The 24386-nt window shown below is 46.0% G+C and overlaps 1 protein-coding gene across 4 annotated transcripts in view; it reads left to right on the forward strand.

Annotated features, from left to right (window-relative positions):
* Irak2 (interleukin 1 receptor associated kinase 2) overlaps positions 1-23922 on the forward strand; it is a 69387-nt gene extending 45465 nt beyond the window's left edge. For 3 of the 4 annotated variants that reach the window (XM_013146285.3, XM_013146286.3, XM_013146287.2), the window contains 9 exons: positions 4343-4449; positions 6155-6492; positions 7280-7394; positions 9245-9354; positions 11654-11849; positions 15463-15525; positions 20011-20193; positions 21102-21276; positions 22500-23922. In XM_013146285.3, the coding sequence (XP_013001739.1) occupies positions 4343-4449; positions 6155-6492; positions 7280-7394; positions 9245-9354; positions 11654-11849; positions 15463-15525; positions 20011-20193; positions 21102-21276; positions 22500-22612 (1400 nt within the window). In that variant the 3' untranslated portion in view covers positions 22613-23922. The remainder of the gene's footprint in view (positions 1-4342; positions 4450-6154; positions 6493-7279; positions 7395-9244; positions 9355-11653; positions 11850-15462; positions 15526-20010; positions 20194-21101; positions 21277-22499) is intronic. The other variant, XM_063225254.1, reaches the window with a different exon arrangement.
* The last annotated feature ends 464 nt before the right edge of the window (positions 23923-24386 follow it).

Consider the following 24386-nt stretch of genomic DNA (forward strand, 5'->3'; position numbering starts at 1 on the left):
AGGATCTGAGCTCCTTCAGTCATGAGAACAGCTGAGTTCATATCAGGAAAACCGTGTGACAGGCTTATCCAGGAGAATCAACAGCACCCCCCCTCCCAGTTCTGCTTTTATGCTGTTGGCAACAATTCTCAGATGGTCCTTCCACACCCAGCACCACACTGACTCAATTCAGCAAGGTGTTACAAGTGAGGAACCCACAGATAGGGAATCCACAGTACTTTGAACTTATTCTGGGAAAAGTTTTACACCCTTGATGGCAGGAGAATCTCTCTTCCTCCTCTTCTGCCTGCTTTTGGGGCACACGGCAGGGGTGCAGTGTAGTGTGTACGTGCACAAAGAAGGCCTGGAACACCAGAAAAAACAAACAGAAATTGTCCTTTTGATTTTCTCCCACCATAATTAGCAGCCCCCGAGCTTGATCCCTACGGGAGAGGTGAGCAGAGATGGAGGCTAAGGGCTAGTGCTTCTTACGTCATTTGTCAGCCTTGCAATATTGGCCCAAATCCCATTCCTTTTTACCAAAAGGAATTTGGTAAATTCCTTTGGTAAATTTGGTAAATTCCTCATTTGTTCCTCTATAACCTCATGTCATGGGAACAGACTCAGCCAACCTCTCAGGCCCAGAGAGCTAGTGCAGCCTCCAGAGGCAGCTCCAGGCATGGAGGCATCTGGCTAGGGGTACAGCTCAGTGGTGGAGCCCTTGGCCTAGCAAGCAAAAGGCCTTGAGCTTCATCCCAGCCCTGCAAGGAAAGAGAGGAGAGAAGACGAGGGGGGGAGGGGGAAGGGGAAGAGGGGAGGCAAGAAACAAAGAAAGAAAACAAATACGTATGACGCTGAGGCACACTGTGTGGTCACATCTGTGGTCAGGCCCTGGGGCTGGGCAGAGTGGAACTCAAAGATGGGGTTGGTTGGAGCAGTGGGCCCAGGGATTGGGGCCTGTACCAAACTGCCTGCCCATGAGAACCTGGGTGCTAGTGTTACTGGGCAGGGGACCTGCTGGAGGCTCCGCTTGTAGGTAGTTTCCAGGTTCTTTCTGTCTCAAACAAAGAATTGAACAAAATAAGCAAAAATATTAGTAAGTTTATTTCAGAAGTTAAAAGTGGCTTGCCTGGCAAGTGTGAGGTCATGAGTTAGATCCTTGGTGCAAAAAAAAAAAAAAAGTTAAAAGTGAAATACTATCTGTGCTTTCATTGCTTGAGCACTCTTTCATGTCTGTGTCTTGTAATCTGAGCAACTATTTTGAAGATAATAGTAGACAATACATTAACTATTATTAAGCTCCTGTTGTGTTGTTTTGAAGTTTTGCATTGACCAGGGGTTTAGCTCAGTGACACAAACGCCTGGCTGACAAGCCCAAGGTCATGAGTTCAGTCTCAGATAAAAACAAAAAAAAAATTTGTATCATCATTTTTCATCATTTTTATTCTTTTTCATTTTAAAATTAAGAAACAAAAATAAAAAATAAACAAAAAAGTGAAGCAGTACAGTTGAGTGGGCCAAAAGCAGTCCAGATGCTTGTGTACAAGAAGGAAAGAATCAGTAAGTGACCAGGCTGACCTTGAACTCACAGTGATCCTCCTGCCTCAGCCTAGTAGCTGCAGTTATGGAAGATTATGGGATAGCAGCAGGAAGAATGAAGGGAAAGAGGATGAAGAGAAAAGGGTCCCCAATAACCCAGGCTTGCAGAATCGGTGGGGTCAGATACCTTGGACATCAGAAATGTGCCAGGCATCATGACCTGCTAAACTTAAACCTAGATAATCATTAGGGTGGTGTGGCATTTACAGTGGCACTAGGAGGAGGGAGTGACCCAGAAGGGTAAGAAACTGGTGCTGCAGATCGAATACAAGAGAAAAATAAACTCCACATGTAGGGCCTTGGGAACTCAGTATGGGTGTCCTGGGATTTGGTTATACCTGTTCCCAAAGCAGCTGTGGCATGCCCTGCCTTCCTGCTGTTGCAGAAATCTGATAGCAAACCAAATGAAAGACCCTTTGCACTAGAGAGTTTCAAGCAGCTGTTTATTGTACTAGCAGGCTGGCAGAGCCATGTCCAAATCACCAGCCTTGAGTCAATTTTGGGTTTAGTTTTTATAGCATTGCAAGCAGGAAATGCAAAAGCCAGTAGTGAATCAGTTTATGTCAAGTCATAGGTTGTCAAGCAGATTTGTTTTATGCAAATTTTCTTAAAAAATTGTTTACCGGGGCTAGGGATTTAGCTCAGCAGCATAAGCACCTGCCTTGCAAGCAGGCAGTCATGAGTTCGATCCCCGGTACCGATAAAAAGGAAAAAAGACAAAAAATAAAAAAATAAAAAATAAAAAATTGTTTACCGTAAGGCAAGAGAAGTGAGGGAGGAAGTGGGGCTGAGGGGCTGAGAGGTTGGAACCACGCATGTGCCTGATGAGTTTATCTTCACTGGACAGTCCTTGAAAATAGAATTAACTAATTAATTAATTAATTGGGTACTGGGAATTAAACTCAGGATATCATGCTTGCCAAGCAGGCATTGTGCCACTGAGCCACATCCCCAGATCCTATGGAACATATTTATATGTCACACAGTATAGGCAGTCCAGGTGTGACCAGACTGAGCCAGGTCCAGCTGTCTCTAAGTTGCAGCTGGCGTGGTCAGTGAAGTCTGAGTGTCGTGGTCTAACTATGTGCTGGGCAGGGTGAGAACATCTTGTCTCAACAGGGCATTAGGCTGTTGATTTTTAACTTTTCTGTTACACTGCCTCACTAGAACATGGACACCACTGTGCAGTGGGAGGGCAATTGGCACATGTTATTTCAGATAAGGCTGCACCTCATCCTAGGCTCCGGGTGATGAACCAACCCTTCGAACTCATGTCAGGAGAATGATGCTTCCAGCCACCTGCCTGGGTTAGTAGTTTCCCAAGCTTGACTTCATTTTTGCCATGATACTATTTTCAGCCTCCTGAGTTCATATTTTTATGGTCCAAGGTTCAGATTAGTCACCACTTTCCTGTTTGTGTAAACCAGAAGTACCTGAGGCAGACAGGTTTTTTTTCACCAGTCCTGGGAAATAGGCAGCTTCCAGAGAAAGGAAAAGAGACAGAGGTCTGAGCACAGCAGAAAAAACCTGAGAACAACCACTGTGGCCCTGAGACTACACCGGCTGTTCTGTATAGGCGATGGGGTCTTATGTTGGGTCACAAGGAGGGGAGATCTTTGAGAGGGGGCTGTGGCTCTCTGTCTAAAGCAAGCCTGAGAGAGCATGATGGTCATGGCTGCCCAAGGAAGAGGTTTGGGGAAGCGTAGGGACTGGTGGCCGCTGTTCACTGCAGGGCTAACTGTGTTGTCTCCAGGTGTGGCTGTACTGGGACGGGTGCTTCGAGGGGTCTCAGATCAGGGTGGTGACCACCAGAGTCCTTCACCCTGTGTCTGCTAGCTGCTCCTGCTGTGCCCCACCCCCACATATTTCCAATGTTGACGTCTGGAGCTCTGCCCTGACCCTGGCTGACTGTGTCTACATGTGTGACCAAACACTGTAACCCAGCAGATGCTGGCTCAGCTGGTTTTCAGATGGGTCTTCATGTGGCACCCAGTGAGAGCATTTCACCCTCTTCAACCTGACCCCAACCTACTTTGCAGGACTTCTCTGTTCTGAAGTTTCTCTCACTAAGGGGTTAAGACCAGGGACCCTGAAGCCACTGACTGTGCCCTTGGAAAGATGCTTGACCTTTCTGTGCCTTCTTTGGCTGTCTGCAGAGGGAAGGTAACTATGGTGTCTCCCTTCCTTGGATCTTTGCAGGCAGATCAGTTGTGTGCTCCCTGCATTCAATGTCCTCCCTGGTGGGATGTAGGTGTTGCTTGTTACCTGTGGCCTGGATATTTACTGCCTGACTGGTTTTGGAAAGCATTTTCCCAGGCCAGGTGCCCCCTGCCCTGTAACCCTTCCTTCCCTTGCAGCCTGCTTTGGTCCCTGTGCCCCTGACCTTCCTTGCCATGGGCTGTGTCCTCAGAACCACTTCTTGCTCCGTGAGCTGTGTGGAGGCTTTGCAGAGGCTTTTGTGACTGCCGGCTCATATCCTCCCTGCTTGAGTGGGTGCAGAGAGGGTACAAGAGATCCCAGATCTTCCATGTTCTGGCTTTGTTGTTCTGGTTAGTGGCTCTGCCTCTGCATTACCTGCTAGATAATGAATAATGATGAATAACACCTTGGTTGTTGGTTGTTGCAAGACTTAAATGGATGATGCCCATTTGGGTGTTGGAGGAATGGCAGCACTAAAGCAAGGACAGTTGGTTTGGGGACTGAATGTGTAGCCCCTCCTGCCACTCCCCAGCCTGTGTTCTGACCCAGGGTCCTTCCTTTCCAGGGGGTGCTCTGCCCAGAGCCCGCCAGCTGGCTTCTGTGCTGCTGCTGTCTGAAGAGGACACTGCCTGCCCCATAAAGACTGACTCCCCTGCGACACTGCACTCCAAGGTACAGCCTGTTCTTCTGCCTTCGCCACGCCCCAGCTTGGGGCTCCCTCCCAACAGTGGAGTCCTCAGGACCGGGAGCGGGGAGGAGAAAGGGAACCTGTCAGACTCTTCAGGGTCCTCCGAGGGTGACTGCAGGTGGTCAGCAGGATGTTCAGCCAGGGCATGAGTGTGCTGTATGAGCATATGTTTGGTCTTTTCTATGGCGGGGAGGGGCTCAGGGCCTGGCTCCTGCAAGGCAGGTGCTCCGTGACTCTGAGTGTGTGTTTTTAACGAACTTCCTTGTCATATGTGTTTAAAAGATAGCTCTGGTAATTAGCATCCTCTGCCTTACCGCTGAAAATATCTCCGTCCACTTCAGTTGTCTTGGATTGTGTGACTCAGTCTCTGTAACCATGGAGTTTGAGTGACTGGGGTTAGGGATGCCCTGTGACTTTTGCATGTCATACAGACACTTACTTTTGCCTTGATGGATCCTCCTTTTTTTTTTTTTTTTTTTTGTCTTTTTTCTTTTTTATCAGTACCAGGGATTGAACTCACAACCACACACTTGCAAGGCAGGCGCTTATGCCCCTGAACTAAATCCCCAGCCCCTGGACCCCTTCTTTTGTTTAAAAAAAAAAAAACCACCAAAATTATCTTTTGTGACTACATTGGTACTGAGATGACTATAACCCACCCTGGTTTAAAAAGTGAAAGTGGGCTGGGGGTGGAGCTCAGGGCAGAGCACTTGCCTAGCATGTGTGAAGCCCTGGGTTCTCTTCTGGGGGTCAGGGGTGAGCAGGCAAGAGAGAACAACGAAGAGAAGAAAAAAAAGAGAGGGAAGGGAAGAAATAGAAGAATTAAATTTTTGTGTCTCCTTAAAGTAATTACAGGCTCAGCATCTGGGAAAGAAAGCAGCTCCTGAATCTGGGTAATGGGCTCTTCCATTAAGGGTGTTCTGCCTAGGACTTTGGTTGTGGGTTTGTTAATGATTTTCAGAGATCTGTTTATCTGGGAGAGTGGTCATGGGATAATGTCACGTGAAAACAAATCCCAGCTCTGTATCTGTGTAGCACATTTTCATTTTTGGTAGATAAATCCTAATGCATCGAAGTGGCCAGAAGTACAGCGAACTTTAATAGCACTTATAGGGATAGTGAGGTTGGGAAGAAAAGTTCATCCCTAATTTTCTAAAACTGTTGAAAAGAACATATAACTTTAAAAACTTAAATTTATGTGCACTTGTCTTTAGAAAGGATGTTATGGGAACAGAGCTGCTTTTTACAGGCTGTTGTGTATACCAAGTATCCAAAACTCTGAGCTGAGAATTGCATTTGGTAGTATGAGCCCTGCTTTCCTGAAATCTGGCAGCCCGGCCTATGTAGCCTGTATGTAGGACTGGGGAGTAGAACGTGGCCGTTCGTCAGCTTTGTGACCCTTCTTCAGGTCTTTGACTCCCTGGAGTACTCGACATTTTAGTACATCTTTAAGTTACCTGTAAACTACTATTGGTGTCTTCATTTTTGGTGATGGAGAAATTGTGGTTCAGAAAGGTTGAGTAATCCATCCAAGGGTGCAGAGTGAGTTTGAGACAGGGCTGGGATTTAAGCTTGGGTCTGTCCACATCTTTTTCACCACATCCCCTCCGTCCTTTCAGCTCTGGTATTCAGGGTCTGCTGGGTAGCAGACGAAGCCTCCAGTAATCTCTGTGTCTTCTGGATTCTCAGAATTTCAGCACTTCTGTTCCTAAGCAAGCAAGACCTCTGAGCTGTTCTGGAGCCAGCCTTCTCTGGAGCGAGGCAGACGTGATCCAGGCGACCAGCAACTTCCACCCAAGCCACAGGATTAGTAGCAGCACATTCGCTGATGTGTACCGAGGGCAGAGGCATGGGGTGCCCTTGGTTGTCAAGCAGCTCCGGGTGGTAGGTGAGGGGGCTTCTCCAGGCACTGTGGCTGGACATAAGGGGCCAGGCCTTTGGCACCGATGCCTGTCTCCCCAGGCAGCCTGCTCTGCTTCAGTGTCACTGGAAAGGTTCCTCCGGGCAGAAGTGCAAGTTTGCCTCAGGTGAGTTCCTTTTGGGAAGCACTGTGTAGTGGTGGCGAATGGTAACCTTCGCGTAGTGCCTCCTGTGTGCCGGGCACGGTTCAGTTGCTCCATACTGATTGTCTTAGTCTGTTTTCTGTGCTATAACCGAGACCACACAGCAGGTGAATGTGTTAGGAACATGGGTTTATTTATCACATGGCTCTGGGGCCAGAAGTCAGGAACATGGGGCTCTTATCTGGTGAGGGCCTTGTGCTGCATCACAGGGAGCAGCAAGCCACCAGCTCACGTCTTGCCCCACCACCGGGGTCCACTGTGGTGTCCTCCCAGTTCTTCCCCAAAGGCCCTGTCTCCAATACCATGAATGTGGGTTTGGGGATTACATTTCCAGCACATAAATTTTGTAAGACACATTCAAATCACAGCACATGTGAACTTGTTTACTCCTGACAAGAGCTGCATAATGGGGCTGCTGTTATGACATTGTTTTACAGATGGGTAAACCGAGGTATGGAGATGTTAAGATCACAGGGCTAGGAAGTGGCAGCAGCAGGAGTTGAACGCACGTGGTCTGTCTCCAGAGCCCGTGCTTTCTGTGTAACGTGCATAGGGAGAGGGGACTAGAGAAGGATGGGAGAACTCTGTCTCTGGGCCAAATTTGAAATAGGCCATGACTCACTGACTGCAGCTCGACTGGCAGAGCCATCTTAACTGGGAACCTGCTAGATGGGCTCAGGGAGGCAGGCGAGGCTCATCTGTGGGTCTCCTTGATGTCTGGTCCTTACCTTGTGCTGCTGGCTGCTTTCAGATGCTGCCACGCCAATGTGTTGCCTTTACTGGGCTTCTGCACTGGAGGACAGTGTCACAGCCTGATCTACCCCTACATGGCAAATGGTTCTCTACAGGACAGACTGCAGGGCCAGGTAAGGGTTGTTGTGGTCAGAGACAGGAAAGAGCAGTGTCTTAGTCTTGGCCAAGGACTCACAGGAAGGGGGGCCATGCAGGTAAGGCATAGGAGGGGTTTGTAAGAGAAACTGGGCCACGAAAATGCTTGCAGGATGGCTTGCCCATGGGCTGTCACTCAAGTCAGGATCGAGGCAGGGGTATCACAGCACTGGTGCTGTTCCTTGCTGCTCTGGACATGGTGGCCAGTGCAGTAGGACAGCAAAAAGAGCCCAGAGGTAGGAATGTGGGAGAGGAGGCAGATTTTTATGGTATGTGTTAATCTAGAGTGTTCCTTGCTTGTGTGTTCACGGGGTATCTCTGGAGACAGACATACACAGCTGGTATGTTTGCTGCTTCAGATAGCGGTAGTGCAGGATTGGAGGAAAGCTTTCATTATATGCCTTTAATGTATCTTTAGAATATTAAATCACATAAATGTACTACCTCTTTTTTTTTTTTTTGGTGGTTCTGAGGATGGAACCCATCCTTGTGCCTAATAGATAAATGCTCTACCATTGACATATACTCCTGACCCTTTTAAATCTTATTTTGTGACAGGATCTTGCTGAGTTTGCCAGGCTGGATTTGAAGTCTTGATCCTCCTGCTTTACCTTCCTGAGTAGGGGGATCATAGGCATGTATCACCATGCCTGGCTAAAAATTATAACTTTAAACAGAGAGTGGTAATGCACGCCTGTTATTCTAGCACTTTGGAGGCTGAGGCAGGATGGTCACTATGAGTTTGAGGCCTGAGCTACATAGTTCAAAGCCTGAACCAAGGGACTGGTGATAGAGTTCAGCAGCACAGCACCTGCCTGGCAAGCACAAGGTCCTAAGTTCAATTCCTGGTACAAAAAAAAATTAATAAATAAAAATAAAAACACAACACAGCTGTCATTTCCATTGGCAGAGGTCAGGCTTCACTGTCACCCACCGTACCCCGCTAACTGCTGGCTTTGCAGAGCCTTCTTGTATGAGGTGTCTCGAGGAGGCCCTCACCTGCATCATTTCCCTTGGGCCTTGCCAGCCATCAGAGAAGTGTTTTCCCGTTTTCCAGAAGCTGAGTCTCTGGCACACAGAGGGCAGGAGCCTTGCCCCAGGAGCATGGTCATAGCATCAGAGCAGGCCTTCCTTGAGCTGTGGTGGCCTCAGTGTGCTGTCACAGAGTCCAGGCTAGCTCTTAGAGGGTGTGGATGCTCAAGCCACAGGTGAAAGCAGGTGCCAGTGTAGCCCAGGGACTCAGCCTTAGTGTGACAGCAACAGCCCAGCGTGGGCACAGAGCTTCAGCCCTCCTGTCATCCTCCCTGCCTTGTGATGTTGCCCCCAGGACGCGCTAACCTCTGAGCTCTCAAGAAGCCCCTGCCAGAGGGGAGGCAGAGATGCTGTCATACAGGTCAGGGTCCATCCAAGCTGCTGGATTTTGAGCACCTGTTATGCGAGGGCTCCCTGGGGCCCCTGGAATCATTATAGTATCTGTGAAATATGGGTACATATGTCTTTTGTTTTTTGTTTTTCTTGGGAATGAGGATCAGAACCTAACATATGATGTTGCAGATTCTTGGCAGGTGTTTTGCTGCTGAACTGTGCCTCTGCCCATCATTTCCACTTTATATGCAAGGAGACAGGACAAGTTAGGAGTGTTTTCTAGTTGCACAGCTATTGAGACTGCATCAGACCTTATAGGCAGGCCTGTCTGCTGTGAGATGCACAGCCCCGTCTCAGCAAGCTGTGCGGGAGAGGATAAGATGGGCAGGGCAGAGGAGGCCTGGGAGTGAGGATGCAGCCTGCGGTGCTGTGTGACCCTTGTTCCTCTTCTTCTTTCTCCTAGGACAGCTCAGACCCTCTGCCCTGGACCCAGCTTGTCAGCATCTGCTCAGGGCTACTGTGTGCTGTCGAGCACCTGCATGGCCTGGATATCATTCACGGCAACGTCAAGAGGTGGGAAAGGGGCTGGCTGTGAGGCTGAGCCCTGTTACGGGGCATACCCGCTGCCTGTCTTCTCTGGGGCACTCTGCCCACCTATGTGTGTGTTTGTTTGAGGGCTATGGCCTGGGTCTGCCTCCCCTCTGCACACAGGGCCTATCTGTCCTCACATTAGGCTTGCAGAAGCTATTCTTCTGCAGCACACCATCTGCACTCCACTGCCTTTCCTGTCCACTCAGTAGCCAGCTTGGACCTCATCCTCACACTTGCAACCATGTCCGACACTTGGAACTCTCTGTTTGGACTCTTCTCAGTGACCCTGCCTGTGTATCTGTTTGTCACACCAGCTTGTTGGGAAAGCACCCTGTCCCCTAGTATCTTAGCACCATCTGTCTAAGAGTAACAGAGCCCCACCTGGGGCCTGGCCTCATGGGAGAGATTCCAGAAGGTTCCAGAAAATTCTGCCAGAAATAGCCTCCACCTGTGGGACTCAGTTCCTCAGAGTCCTCTCTGTTTGGCATGTGAAGCATGAAAGCCCTTCCTTTTTTCCTCTACCCTGATTTCTGTTTGATCACTCCAACCTTTGTACTGGACTGGCAAGAAAGAAAACAAAAATCAAAGGCTTCAGGGGCCTACTGCTGTGACTCATTCAGTGACCTCTGGTTTTCATTTCTTTTCCTTTTTGTGGCTCTAGGATGGAACCCTGAACTTGTGTGTGCGAGGCAGGTGCTCCACTGTTGAGCCGATCCCCATCTGTTTCACTTTTCCCCCACACAGGTCCAGAGCCCTAAGTAGCACAGGGACCTGCTTACCAATTTGTCTTGTTTTCCTCCCTATTTGAACATGGTGAGCATTTCCTTTTATGGTATATTATCCGTGTTTTTTCCTTTTTAGCATCCCTTGATGGGCATTGCCCATAATTTTACTTACCCACTCTTAAGAGTTGATATCAGAATTGGTGTCTACTGTTTAAACTACTGTTTGGGATTAGTTCCACACATGTAACTTGGTTTACCCTGCTCTTTGGAATATTTTCTCTGAGGTAACTCCCACTGACTAGATGACTGGATCAAAGGATATATATTTTTTTAATTTAAAGAGAAAAACAAAACTAAATGAAGCAAGACAGTAAAAGGCTAGAAGCAACACAGAATTTCAAGAGAAAAAACATACAGTAAGAGTTCACCAGTTAATAGATCACACATTGTCAACTTACAAACAGCTGTCCAGATTACAAAATTAAAGCATACAAAGTGGAGATTAATACAGTGAGATTGCAGTCAGTTCTGTTCAATGATCCAAGAAAAACTCAGCAATATGGTTCTTTTTCCTACACATTTAAATAAACTTGCAGTTATATCCTTGAGATCACTTTCCTTCCTCTCTTTTTTTACACTAACAATAGCGCATTTTAGTTTCCATTACTTCCACAGTTTTTTTAACTTTTTCTTTGAAGAGGAAAAGAAAAAAGATTGAAAAAAAGGCCAAAAAACAAAAACCAAAACAAGACGGACCAAAGAAAAACCCAATGTGACAAAGCAAAACAGAGTCATTTAGATCAGGAGGATGGACATAGCATAAAATGAAAAAAAAAAAAAAAGGGATTACTAGGTGATCAACAATGGTTACCATTATGCTTCTTGTTATCCTAAAAAAGAGTAGCCTATATCAGCTAGTATAAAAGAACTGAACAAAACTGTACATAAGACCAATAAAACCACATTGGAGAGCTTACAGGATTCCAAAGAAGATAATAGTCAAATAATAATAATGGGCATCATAGAATATCTGGTTGCCTTCCAAATGGTTGCCTATACCCTCAAACTTGATACTATTAAGCGAAACAGAATATAATAAAATCAGTCAGAACAAGATATGGAGAACACTACAGGGGTTCAAATCAGGATATTTTTATTGACCCTTAACATGTTTTGAAATTGCTTTTGTTCTGCCTGACTGGGCAAGTTTGTCACAAAGGATGCTAATAGGTAGACTTCTGTCAGCCAGCCAGAGGTAGAGGTCAGCAGCTTTGGAAGTCAGCCAGCAGGCACAGGCTGCAGGTTGGCAGGCTGAGCTGATCGTGGACCCCTCCGGGGATCAGGGAGCTGCACTTCTGGGCTGTGCAGCTTATTTGCTGGAGGACTGGACTGCAGTGCACCGCCTCCTGGTAGCAGGGCTGGCTCAGAAACGCTGTGGTGAGGGTCTTCATAGCCCCCTAGCAGGGGCTCCAAACACTCAGCGCTGTCGTTTTCCAGAATGGTGTCTGTGGAACGTCCTCTAACTCAGAATGAGGGTTCTTTGCTTCTTGTCACAGCTCCAACATTTTGCTGGATGAAGAATTCACCCCTAAGCTGGCTCATCCAGTGGTTCAGTTGTGTTCTGTCGACAAAAGGTCAGAATACACGGTGATGAAGACCCACCTTTTCCAGGCCTCTGCAGCATATGTGCCAGAAGATTTCATCAGGGTCGGGCAACTGACCAAGCGCGTGGACATCTTCAGCTGTGGGATAGTAAGGATTTCCTTCCTTGCACCCCTTTGTCGACCCCTAGCTTCTTGGAGAGCAGAGCATACAGTTTTTGCTTTTGTGCCAGGCCCTATCAGGTCCACTGTGTCTGTGTACATGCAATGGAGTCTTGGGCCTTGTTCGTGTTCAGCAAAGGCTCTGCACTGAACCATACTTTCACTGTTTCTGGTTTTTTTTTTTTTTTTTTTTTGGTAGTACTGGGAATCAAATGAACCTGGGGCCTTCACACGGTGCTGCATCTCCTTCCCTTCCTGTTTTTTTTTTATCTTGGGATAGGATCTCATTAAGTAACTCAGATGCTCAGGCTGGATTCAAACCTGCAGCACTCCTGCTTCAGCCTCCCAGAGTGCTGGGCTTACAGCTGTCTTATTTTTTGAGATGTGATCTGACTGTGCTGCCTGGGTTGGTCTCAAACTTGTGGACCCTGCTTCCTCAGGTTCCCATGTAGCTGAGATCTCAGTCATGTACTGCCATGTCTGGCTTCCATGGAGGATTTTTATGGTCTCTGAGCTAAGAGTGGTGTGTGTGTGTGTATGATAATACAGGTATATATGATAGTATATGGTAATATATATATGATTATAAAAAATAGGATATGTGATAGAGACTGTGTGCGACCCACAAAGGCTACAATAATTACTGAAGCTTGCTATAAAAATATGTCAGCCCTCGAAGTAAAGATATTTATGACTGTCCAAAATTTTGTAGGCTGTGGTAGTATCCCCTGACTTCTCTGATTTTAGTCTAGGCATCCATCCTGTTCCCTGTCTACTTGTCTTTGTTCATGCTCTTTTCTCATTACTGGGACAAAATACCCGATGTCTGCAGCCTAGCTGGAGAGAGCTGATCTGGCTCATGGTGCGGGCTTCAGCTTTAGCCAAGCAGCATGGTGGATGAAAGCTGTTCAGCCATTGGGGCTGGGGGTTTAGCTCAGTGGCATAATCGCCTGCCTTGCAAGCAGGCAGTCCTGAGTTCGATCCCCGGTACCGATAAAAAGGAAAAAAGACAAAAAAAAAAAAAAAAAGCTGTTCAGCCATGGTAGCCAGGAAGCAGAGACAGAAAGTGTGGGTTGTGTTGGGCTCCAAACCCTAAGAGCTCGGTCACCTGTTCAGCCATTTCCCCACCATCTGTTGACCCCCTTGTCCATAGCCACCTGTCCATTCAGTGTCTGTGTGCCATCTAGTGTCCTCCTGCCACTTCTGCAGCCCTTCCTTCCTGACCACTCGCCAAGCACCTGTAATGTTAGTGTCACTAAAATACAGTCATGGCCGGGACCTCACGATTTGAGTGGAACAGTCTCCAAAACGTGTCTCTGTAGAATGCACCCTAATTCCATGAGAGTGCTGTAAGACGGATGTTACAATAGCTGGACAGGTTTTGTGGATGGTGTGGAAAATGCTAGGTTAAGCAGAGTTAAGCAGATCTCGTTACAAGATTAGTTAGCGCCTCCTCCCCTCCTCTTCTCTTTTTTTTCTCTCCTTCTAAGGGTTGGACTTGAATTCATGATTGTTCTGCCTCAGTCACCTATTGTGCAATGACCGCCCATCCTAGTTAAGTAGAGACTCCGTGAGCCTTTAATCTGGTCACTGTGGGTTCACCGTAGAGGGCTGTGCACTGACTGTGGAACTCTGTTTTCTCAAAGCATCATTCAGCCTCTCATGGAAAACATTGGCTGACCAAAGGAAAGTCTGGCCTTAGCTGGCTGTACACAGCGGTGTGCGGGCTGTCCTCTGCAGTCTCCAACTCTGCACTTCCCCTCTCTGACCATAGCCTTGTGTCTGTTCACATCAACCTCCAGAGGGCTCTTCCGGAGCCAGCTTCCACCTTTGCTGGGCCTTGTGTCCTGTCCCCAGCTCGGTGGTCTCCTGAACTCCCTGGAGAAGTTGCTATGTGGAGCTCTGCTGTGCTGGCCCACGCTTTTACTCCTAAGAGCCAGCCGAGTAACCCGTAGCTGCGAGGAATCGTGGCCTCGGCCCCACTAAGCTACTTACAGTTGTGTCACCTGCAGGAACTCATCTTGCCTGTGCATGTTTGACCTTCTGTAAATGAGATAATGATGTGTGAAGAGCGTGGCATAATGTGTGCACACTGGTTAGTGCAGTGCCCTGCACACATCCAGACTACTATTATTATTACTATTGTTATTATTTTTAAATTTCTGGCATGGCGGGGGCTGAGGATTTAGCTCAGCAGCATGAGCACCTGCCTTGCAAGCAGGCGGTCGTGAGTTCGATCCCCGGTACTGATAAAAAAAAAAAAAATCTGGCATGGGAATTGAGCCCAGGGCCTCGTGCATGTTAAGCACAAGCTATGTGCTCTGTGGCACCCTGGCCTGTTAGTGTTACTCTAACCTTTATACCCTTGCTAGTTCTGTTCATTGAAAGCTTTCTGATTGTTTCCAGTGTCACAGTTGACTTCTTGTTCACCGTCCCTTCCTCCTGGTTTCTGCAGCCATCCTCCTGGGGGCCCACTGCTCCTTTGCTTAGCCCAGCCCCTGGCCCATGACTGTGATGTTGAGCTTTGGTTTTCCTTTGAGGAGCACATTGCATTTCCCAGTGTTTTGTTCATTTTGTGTTTCTGTTTTCTTGCAGTACCAGGAATAGAATTCAGGGCCTTGGACATGCTAGCAAATATTGTGATACTGAGCTACGTGTACCTCTGCCCTTTCAATATGCTTGGCGAGCCCTTCCTGAGCCGGTGCTGTAATGGGCTTGCCCCTGCAGGGCCACATCCATCTCCTCTGCCTGGCAGAACTTGGTTACTTTCAGCTGGCTCTGACACCACTTGCTGCAGAGGTGCCCCCTCCTGGTCAGGGTGACTGTGTTAATAACCTGGTCAGCTCTGCAGTGTGTGGGACACTATTCTGCTTCCACAGGATTTTTAGGAGAGATTTGCCGCTAAGAGTAGTGTGTTCACTCCTCTTTACAACCTTTAGAACCCTACTTAACAGTGGGAAGACACTGAGATTCAGAGTTTAGCTACTCTCCCAAAGGTCATCTGAGCAGTGCGTAACAGTAGCATTTGAATCCGGACTTGTCTGGCTTTAATCATGTGCTGCTGTCTCTGTGGAGAATTGTTTGGTTCAGAGCAGGCTTCCTGTTCATGCAGATGTGTCATGCTCGTTAGTTTCATGGGTTCAGGTTGTGCTTCTAGGGAGTGGAGCAGTAATGAATAAAGAGCATTAAGGAAGCTGTGGAAGATGCGCTATAAGTTCACTGAGACTTTGCCTACAGAGTTCAGACCTGCAAGAGTGTGCCATCTTTCCTGAGATGGACAGGGCAGGCTTGCTGTTACTGATGGATTCTTAAACAAAATAAATTTAAAAAACTGACATGTGTAAGTCAGGCATGGTGGTGCACTCCTGTAATCCCAGCACTCAGGAGGCTGAGGCAGGTGGATCATTGCAAGTTCAAGACCAGCCTGGGCTACAAAGTGAGCTCAAGTCCAGACTGACCTGCATAGTGAGACCCTGTCTCAAGAAAAGAAACAAAACAAAAACTAACACGTGTGTGTGTGTGTGGACAGCCTCTGCTCGTGGCCAGATCCTCCTGCTCCTTCATGCCTGAGCATCTGACTGAGTGTGTTCTCTTCTCTGCAGGTGCTGGCAGAGGTCCTTACTGGCATGCCTGCAATGGACAGTGACCGGAGCCCCGTGTACCTGGTAAGGGAGTGGTCCTCAACAGCTAATACCATGGAGTGGGGAGGCTGTGCCTACCTAGGCAGCCCTCAGGTCGGGAGTTTGATTTCCATTTGTGCAGAATAGCTTTAAAGCCAAGCCCCACCAATTTTTCATGCTAATGGCATTTAGGGTGCCTAGGAAAACTCAGTCCTTCTCTACCTACTAGACAGTTAGGTTTGTTCTCAACTTGGTGAAAGTGTATTTCAGCCCCTTTAAACAGGTTTCTATAATGAAAACTGTACTTTTCCCTTTGTAGGTCAAAGATCTCTGACACACACATGCACCCATATAATGTCATTTCAGAAATACCACACTGCAGTTGGACTCTTCTGCGTGTAAGCCACTTTACATAAGTTATCTTTCTGGATTATTGAAAAATCCTCATGATAGGATTATGGCATTGGTCTGCAGATGAAAAAAGTGGGCTTGGAAATTTGCAGGCATTCTTGGCATTATTGAACCTCAGAGTGGGGTTCTAGTCAGGTCTCCGGGCTCTAGATTAAGATTTCTCTCTCTTTCTCTCTCTCTCTCCCCCAACCCCCTCTCTCTCTGTGTGTGTGTGTGTGTGTGTGTGTGTGTGTGTGTGTCTGCCTGTCTTGTTTCTGTCTCTAAGGGTTTTGTGTGGTTCAGCTTGAACTTGAACTCACTGTGATTCTCTGACCTCATCTCCTGGATGCTAGAATTATAGATGTGCTCCAGCACACCTTGCTATTTTGGTTGTTTCTTAGGATTGTTCTGTTCCCTCCTGGGCCCTTCTCCCTTTTCTTTCTGTATGTCATTGCATTTTTGCATAAAGTGTGTCATCTGTCCCATATAGACCGTCTCACAGTCAGGTTTCACTGATGACATCCTTATGGTATTGTATGTGTTTCATTCTTCCTCATATTTCCTGTGCTTGAGACTGACTTTGGGTTCATGGTCAGTGCTTTTCTCCAGGACACTTCCGGGGCTGGGGAGGCTTCCCATGGCCACACAGCCCGGGTGCTTGGCCTGGCGTCCTGTCTCAGGGGCAGTTAGAGAGAGGCTGACTTTCTGTTGTGAAGCCCTGGAATCAACCTGAGACTCATCCTCAGCTTTCTTGCAGCTTGCTGGATGAGATCTGTCTTTCCACTAGAGGACTCTGAGGTGGTGAGCTGTCCTGTTGCACCTGTCAGCCAGACACAAAACACAAAACAAAACATAAATTAAAAAGCCAGATGTAGTGGCACATGCCTGTCCTGTAATCCAGCACTGGGGAAGCTGAAACAGAAGGCTGGCAGATTCAAGCACAGCTTGAGCAATCATGTAAGACCTTGCCTCAGAGTAAAAAATGAATAACCAAAGGGCTAGGATGTAGCTTGGTACAGGGGCCTCAGATTCAATCCCCAGTACCACTAAAAAGAAAGAGCTAAAATTGTTATTGGAAGTAACAACTGTTATTTTTGGCAACCTGAACTCTGGTTCTTATTTTAGGTATGAATATATACACATAGCTCATATTATATATTTATTTATTTTTGGTCTCACCTATGAATACTCATTTATATACAGTATTTATACTTAAATAATTTATATTTTACATTATGATCTGGCCCATGGATCAGTCCGCGGGGTGTACCTGGAGGGGGAACGGGGATGATAAAGAACAGGGGGGAGACAAAGACAGATGGAGACAAGTTGAGGAGTCCAATCAAGTCTCGTTTATTCAGGAAGAGGTTGCAGCTTTTATGGGCCAAGGGCAGGCTGGTGGGACAGGAAGAAGCTACGAGGTGGTTTCTGATGGGTCATCGTCACGTCCAGATATGTGACATAAGCAGGAGAGGATTATGGGTAATGTAGGCAGGCGCATTACGTGCCCATGGGAGAGAGAGGTGGGGAGGCAGCAATGGGGCTGTCATGCCGCTCCCTACAACATTATAGTATGAAATTTTATCAGGCTTTTGCATTTTATTTAGCATGAATAGACTATGTCTATGTGAATAGACTGTTTATAGCATACAGTATGTAATATATAAAGTATATTGAAATATGTACATATGTTCATGAAATTAACATGTAACAAATTGTTTTATAATATATAATTAAAAATATATATGGCAACTATTTAAAGTGTACACTATATTTTATATGACAAATATATTGCATGGAAATGTATGTAGAGGGCTGGGGATATAGCTCAGTGGCACAAGCACCTGCCTGGCAAATGTGAGGTTGTTTGATCTCTAATACCAAAAAAAAAAAAAAAATATATATATATATATATATATGTACAAATGTTATATTATTTACATAAATTATATTTGTGGAGACAAATAGAAAACATCAAATATGTTAATATTGTATAGTTAGAGCCAGGGATTTCACTCAGCAGTTCAAGCACTTGCCTGGTAAGCATGAGGTTGTGAATTTGATCCCTGGTATTAAAAAAATAAAAAGGTATAATTAATGCAGCATAACTCTGTTAAGAGTGTACATAATTATGTCTTAATTTTCTTATATTTAAGCAATGTATGTGTTTCATATAATGTGTTGGAACATATATATGTAAATATACATTCTATACCATATTATATATTAAATATATGTTATATAAAATATATTTTGTGCCAAATATATATTTTTATAGAAATATAATTATGTCATATCTTCTGTTGTATAGTTTTAAAAATTCTTACTATTGTGTATATATTTTACATATTTATAATTTTGTAATCATATATTTATAAAGAATAATAAATGTGTAGTTATATATTTTTGGAGGTACTAGAAATTAAACCCAGAGAATCATCACATATGCTGTCTATCATGAACTACAATTCCAGTTCTTATTAAAATTTTATTTTCAATGCTGGGCATGGTGTTGCAGTGCACCCCTCCAGTCCCAACATTTGAGGCAAGAGGATTACTGTAAGTTCAAGGCCAGCTTGGGCTATATAGTGAGGTGCTGTCTCAAAAAAAGCAAAATACAAAAAAACAAACCAACAAAAAACCCAATCACCTCCAAAAAAAAAAAAATCCCATAAAATTTTGAAACAAGTCTTCTTTGAGTTGCCCAGGCTGGTCTTGAATTTATGGTTTTCTTGCCTCAGCCTCCTGAATAATTGGGATAACAACCATATGCATATGCACCTGTGCATAGCTGTAATTATATATTTAAAATTTGAAATAAATAAATAAGCGAGTTTTTATGGTACTAGGGATTGAACCCAGCCAGGACCTTTCATAGAATATGCAAGCACTTTACCACTGAGCTACACCCCTACTCTTAAATCCTATATTTCAAAGTGTTTTGTACTCTAAGAGAGTATCCATTCTATGTAATCTTCAATTTTATTTTATTATTGGCATCAGAAATGGAACTCAGGACCTTGTACTTGTCAGGCAGATATTAAGGCCATTGAGCTGTATCTCTGGCCAGTTCTTCAATTTTAATTTAAGCACTCATGGGGGGAAAAAAAAAGAACTCATGCAAAATATTCCAGATGAAAAAGTTTCAGTTCTCATTTCTTGTCTTTGTCCTTGTTAATTTGTAAGTAATGTTATTTGTAACTCTCTTTGCATTTAGCAGCTGTGTGGAACCATTCATGTAAATTAGTCTTTAGACATTTTTTAAGGGTGGGCTGGGAGTGTAGCTTAGTGGCAGAGGACGTTCAGAGCCCTGGGTTTCAGCCCTAGAGTTGCAAAAAAGAAAAGCAACTCTGGAAGACTGAAATTCTGCTCTTATTCTTTTTGATGCTTACCACCCCTCCCCCAGAAGATTCCCAGCTTTTCTGTTTGCATTGATTTTGTTTCTCTTGGAGAAGCTGCTTGAGATCAGCAGGATCCATGATTCCATCTTCTGCAGGGTGGGTGCCATCAGAGAGAACTTAAGAACCTACTGTTTCTGGGCTGGGGATTTAGTTCAATGGTTCAAGTGCTTATCTGGTAAGCACAGGGTTGTGAGTTTGATCCCTGGTACCAAAAAAAGAAAAAAGAACCTACTGTTTCTTTTTGCCTCCTTTTGTCACAAGCTTTTTCATGTGTGTCATGGCACCAGCAGAGGCAGAAAGGGTCTATGTTAATTGCTAATAAGGTTACATTATTAATGTAAGTAGAGTGCTTGGTATGCAGTAGGTGATCATTACTACCAGTACTGTTTATCACCAGTAGTTGATTGTGTGGTTTCTTCCGCTTGAGGTATCATACCTTGTGCTTTAGGTACAGTGCTTTGCTAATGTTTCTGTTGGTCTTAAGAGAGCCATTTTTTTGACACCACAGAGGCCTGTGGTTGGAGGTATAGGTGTACTGTGGGCTGCATATAGGCAACTGAGTGATTCTCTACTTCCTGGTGTGGTGCTTGTTTCTGGGACCCTTGCATTTATGCTTTAAATGTTCAGTGTGTTTTTTGAGAAGCTGTTGGGCTCCAGGGCAGTCCTGGAGGTGGGTGGGGCAGGCATGGTAGCTGCTGTACCATGCAGCTCACTGAAGGCTTTTGCTTTCCTCCCACAGAAAGATTTACTTCTCAGTGAAATTCCAAGCTCCAGGAAACCAGGGGTTCAGAAGGTGATGGCAAAGGAGATCTGCCAGAAATACTTGAAAAAGAGAGGTGGATCCCTGCCTGAGGACTGTACTGAGGCCTTGGCCACAGCTGTCTACCACTGCCTGTGGAGGCGCAACAGTAGCTTGTGGGAGGTGAGTGTCGCTCACCTAGCCTCACTTCTCGGAGACTGTCTGGGTCTGCCTCACTGGAGACGGGTTTGCAGAGATAGGATTTCATACATCAGGACTGGATTTGGTCACGAGCAGCTTACTCCACACAGAGTACTAGTGCATGTCTGGTTGGAAGTCTTAGAAATTCAAACTCAAAAAGAAATAGAGCCAGACATGGTGGCACATGTCTGTAATCCCTGCAGCAGGGAGTCTGAGCCAGAAGGATCGCCAAGAGTTCAAGGCCAGGTTGGGCCGCATAGTGAGTTGAGGGCCAGACTGGAGTAGGGTGAGACCCTAGCTATAAAAACAAAGCCAGACCAAAGCTCCAACCAAAAAACCAAAACCAAACCAAAACCAAAACACAAACAGACATGGGAGGGGAAAAAATGAACAAATGAACCAACGAATAATGTGGCTCATTTAGCCAGACAGCAAAGGACCAGCCAGCCTTGCTCTGCTTTCAGAGCAGTTACACCAGTCTCAGCATCAAAGGTGTTATCTGTGGCTCTCCATCACTCATCACTTCTCTTTCTCTTTTGCTTTTTTTTTTTTTTTTTCTTGGTACCGGGGATCGAATCTCTTGCTGTTTGTTGACGCTTCATTTTCCTTTCCTCTAAACTGACGTCCACTGTTTAATGGAAGCCTGAGCTTTCATTAAAGACTGGAAAGCAGTCTTTACAGCTCTAGATGGAAAAAAAAAAAAAAAAAAAATCCCAAGGAAAGATTCTGATTGGCCATCTGGGTCACGTGCCCAATCGCTAGTATGAAGGATGGGGGGGGGGGTCCTTTGACTGGCCCGTCTCGGCTGCCGTACTCTCCCGCAAGGTGGAGGAGGGGCGAGGGCAGACGCGGCCTTCAGTTGCTCGCGTTGTTCTCTTGTTCAACCCAAGGCCCGGAGTTCCGTGGTTGCCGTGGAGGAGCGGCTCCGAGCGCCAGGCGCACTGCTGCAGTGGAGCGGGCTCTCTGCAGGTGCCGGCTGCCCCGCCAACACCCCCGTGGAGACCGGTGACGTAGACTTCGCGGGCCTCCAGGCTGCGGTCTCCGCGACGGCGGCGAACAGTGCGGGTACGGAGGCCGAAGTGGAGGGCTGCAAGCGTGCTTCTCTGGGGCCCGGGACAGTAGGCGCAGCCGCCGTCCGTCCTTCCCTCCCTTCCTTCCTGATTCCTTTAAAGATTCAGCCAAGCAGAAGGAAAACTCTACTTCTTGACCCCGCCCCATTTCCACACTTCATCACCTTCTCCATCCCCTTGCCGCCTGTCTCCGCGTCACCCTCCACTGAACTGCTGTCCTTCTGCCGGAACCACTGCAACCAACCCTGATCCTCGTTGACCCGCTGGGTTCCTTTCCAGTTCCTTCTCCAGGCCGCCTAGAGTATTTTTGGCGGTGGCTTTTTCCCTCTGGTGCTTGTGATACGGGGGAAATACACGTAACACCCAGCCTGCTGGGTGTCAGAAGCACCGAATCCGCGTTCCCCCAAATCGAGTGAATTTTAAGGAATAACGGAGATTAAGAGTAGGAGGTATTTATTGAGAGACAGGTCCTAAGAGACAGAGGGGGACCCAGAAAATAGGTTGCTGCAGACCCTCTTTCACACAGGGTGTTCTATAGAGTAAGATCCCGAGGTGGGTTCAAAATGGGTGAGGTAATACTGATCCAGTCTGACGTGGGAAGAGGGAGGAAGAAGAGAGGCTGTCTTTGAATGACTCTAGACCTGTACCCTGCTGTGGGGAGGGGACCCAGTGCTCTAAAGGTAGGAGTGGTGAATGTGGATCTTTCACTCAGGCCTGTAGCAGAGGCCTCGATTAGTGAGCCTCTGACTCAAGTCTGACCAAGTTTTTTTTATTACTAGTGGGGAGTTGGTGCACCTACAAAGCACATCTCTAGTCTTTTTACTTCTGCTTGCCTTGGTTCCCTCCCCGCTCCCTCTGTCTCTTGGTCCCCTTCCCATTCAAAAAAGAACTATCTCCCTGTTTCCTGTTGTCTTTTATTTTTCTCTTAAAATATAGTAATAAGTATGTAGTTTAGTTTTCTCACACACGAGGAACCATGAGATATTTTAGCTTGTATTTCTGACTTCACTTAACATCTCAAGTCTCAAGTGCATCAGTTTACCTGCAAATGACTTTTTATGCTTCTTTATTGCAAAGTAGTACTCCATTTTCTTTATCCATTAGTATATTGATAGACAATAGGCTGCTTCCAAGATTTAGCTATTCCAAGTCTGACTTTCTAGAAGCTATAATGGCCAATTTTGTTTAAGCTGTTTTTTACTTTGTGTTAAACTTTAGCTCCAGAGACTTCATGGAAAATTGAGATAAATGAAGCCAAAAGGAAACTGATGGAGAATATCCTGCTCTACAAAGAGGAGAAACTGGACAGCATTGAGCTTTTTGGACCCTGATGACTAGAAGAAGCTGAGGATTCTTGTCCTTGAGTGGAAAGACAAGTGTCTAAACCAGGAAATGGCTGAGGCAGAAACCAGTGTCTGGCAAGAAACACACAGAGCAAGCATTAGCTCTCCCAGTGCCCTTTCACTAATGAGCCAGGGAGAAGGGATCTCAGCTTTCTTTTCTGGCTTTTTTTTTTGGTGATATTGTAGTGAATCTATGGTATTGAATTAGGTCAGTGCTCTGCCACTGAGCTGCACCCCCAGCCATTTATATTTTTTATTTCGAGGTAGCCTCCATAAGTTGCCTTTGCTGGCCATGAACTTGTGATTTTTCTGCCTCAGGCTCCTGAGTAGCTGGAATTACAGGCCTGTGCCACTGTGTCTGCCCGCTATAACTTCAGCTTTTTTTTTTTTTTTTTTCCTAATTTTGTGTTTTGAAGCCAAGGCTTTCACACTGAGCTCTACCCCATCATTTTTTTATTTTTTATATTGAGACAGTGTCTTAGTAAGTTGCTGAATTGCCTAGACTGGGCTTCAACTTGAGATCTTTGAGCCTTACTACTTGGGGATTGTAGGGAGGCACCAACACACACAGCAGAACCTCAGGTTTTACTGACCAAGAAAAAACAAAAAATCCAAGAAGTGCTCATCCTGTCTGAGATTTGTAGGTCAGAGCATGGTATCATAGGATCACAGGAACAGAAGCTAAAAGCTTGGAACACAGGGCCAGGATGTAGGCTATTTGGGGTTCTGCGAGCCCATGATGGTAACCACCTCAATACAAACTGTTACCTCAGCAGCTATCACCTCTTGACAGTAGACAGCTGAGGAGAAGTTCTATGATGAGTTCTCCAGAATTAAGCCCCTGTGAGTCATATTTGCCAACAACCACCTGCAAACTTCCATTGCATGAAGATTTTTAGCTTGTGTCCCCACGCAGTTCTGATTCACCTGTCAAGATCTCAAGTTTTACGAATACCACCCACCTGGGAGAGGACTCATAGGCTTCCTGCACCCTCTGTTGGTAATCTTGCCACCCGTGGGTATTTATTAACTACCTGCTCAGTACCTTTATCCTTTCATCCCGCTATTTGAGAATGTGTTATTTATGGCAACATGGAGCATCGAGAGAATTAGTCTTATGTCTGATTTTACGGCTAATTAAGTTGATCATTTAATTTCTAGGGCCTCAGTTTCCTGGTAAGGTTTCAGCTCTTTTTACCTGCCTTAGTGTTGGGGGGATGGGTGCAGTGACGGCAGAAGCACTTTCAAAATGCACTTGTTCTGTTTTATAAGATAAATAAAAAGACATGAAATGTGTACTTCTGCTGTATCTAATGTCTATGCCTTGAGTATATTTTTAAACAGTCATGTTGCAGTCGTTGTGAGACATGCTACTTTTAGCTAAAAAAAATGTGTTAAAATAACTTGGTAGTGATTCTTTTTTCTTCATAAAATAACAGTGTCTCTAAAGCCAGTGATACCTTGTGACTTGTGTGTTCAGCTGACTGTTGGAGAGAAGGTTCCTAAGAAGGGTTGTGTCATCTCGCATGGCCAGGGAACCTTCCTCCTCTTGTCTCAAGTGGAGAGCACTGCAAGGGTGGGTAGGTCGAGCCTGGTGAGTGACAGGAGCAGGGGCTGACCTAGCAATCTGACCCCTCACTACAGCTCACTGTGGTTTCCTCTAATCACTGGGACAGTGCAGGGTTCCACCATCAGCTCACAGGTACTCCTACACAGGCTATTGTGTTCATGCTCCTGCATCCTGGGTGGTTTTTGTTTTTTT

The sequence above is a fragment of the Cavia porcellus genome, unplaced genomic scaffold, assembly GCF_034190915.1.
Source record: "Cavia porcellus strain 051 isolate PalLab524CR breed Dunkin Hartley unplaced genomic scaffold, mCavPor4.1 scaffold_15, whole genome shotgun sequence".
NCBI lineage: Eukaryota > Metazoa > Chordata > Mammalia > Rodentia > Caviidae > Cavia > Cavia porcellus.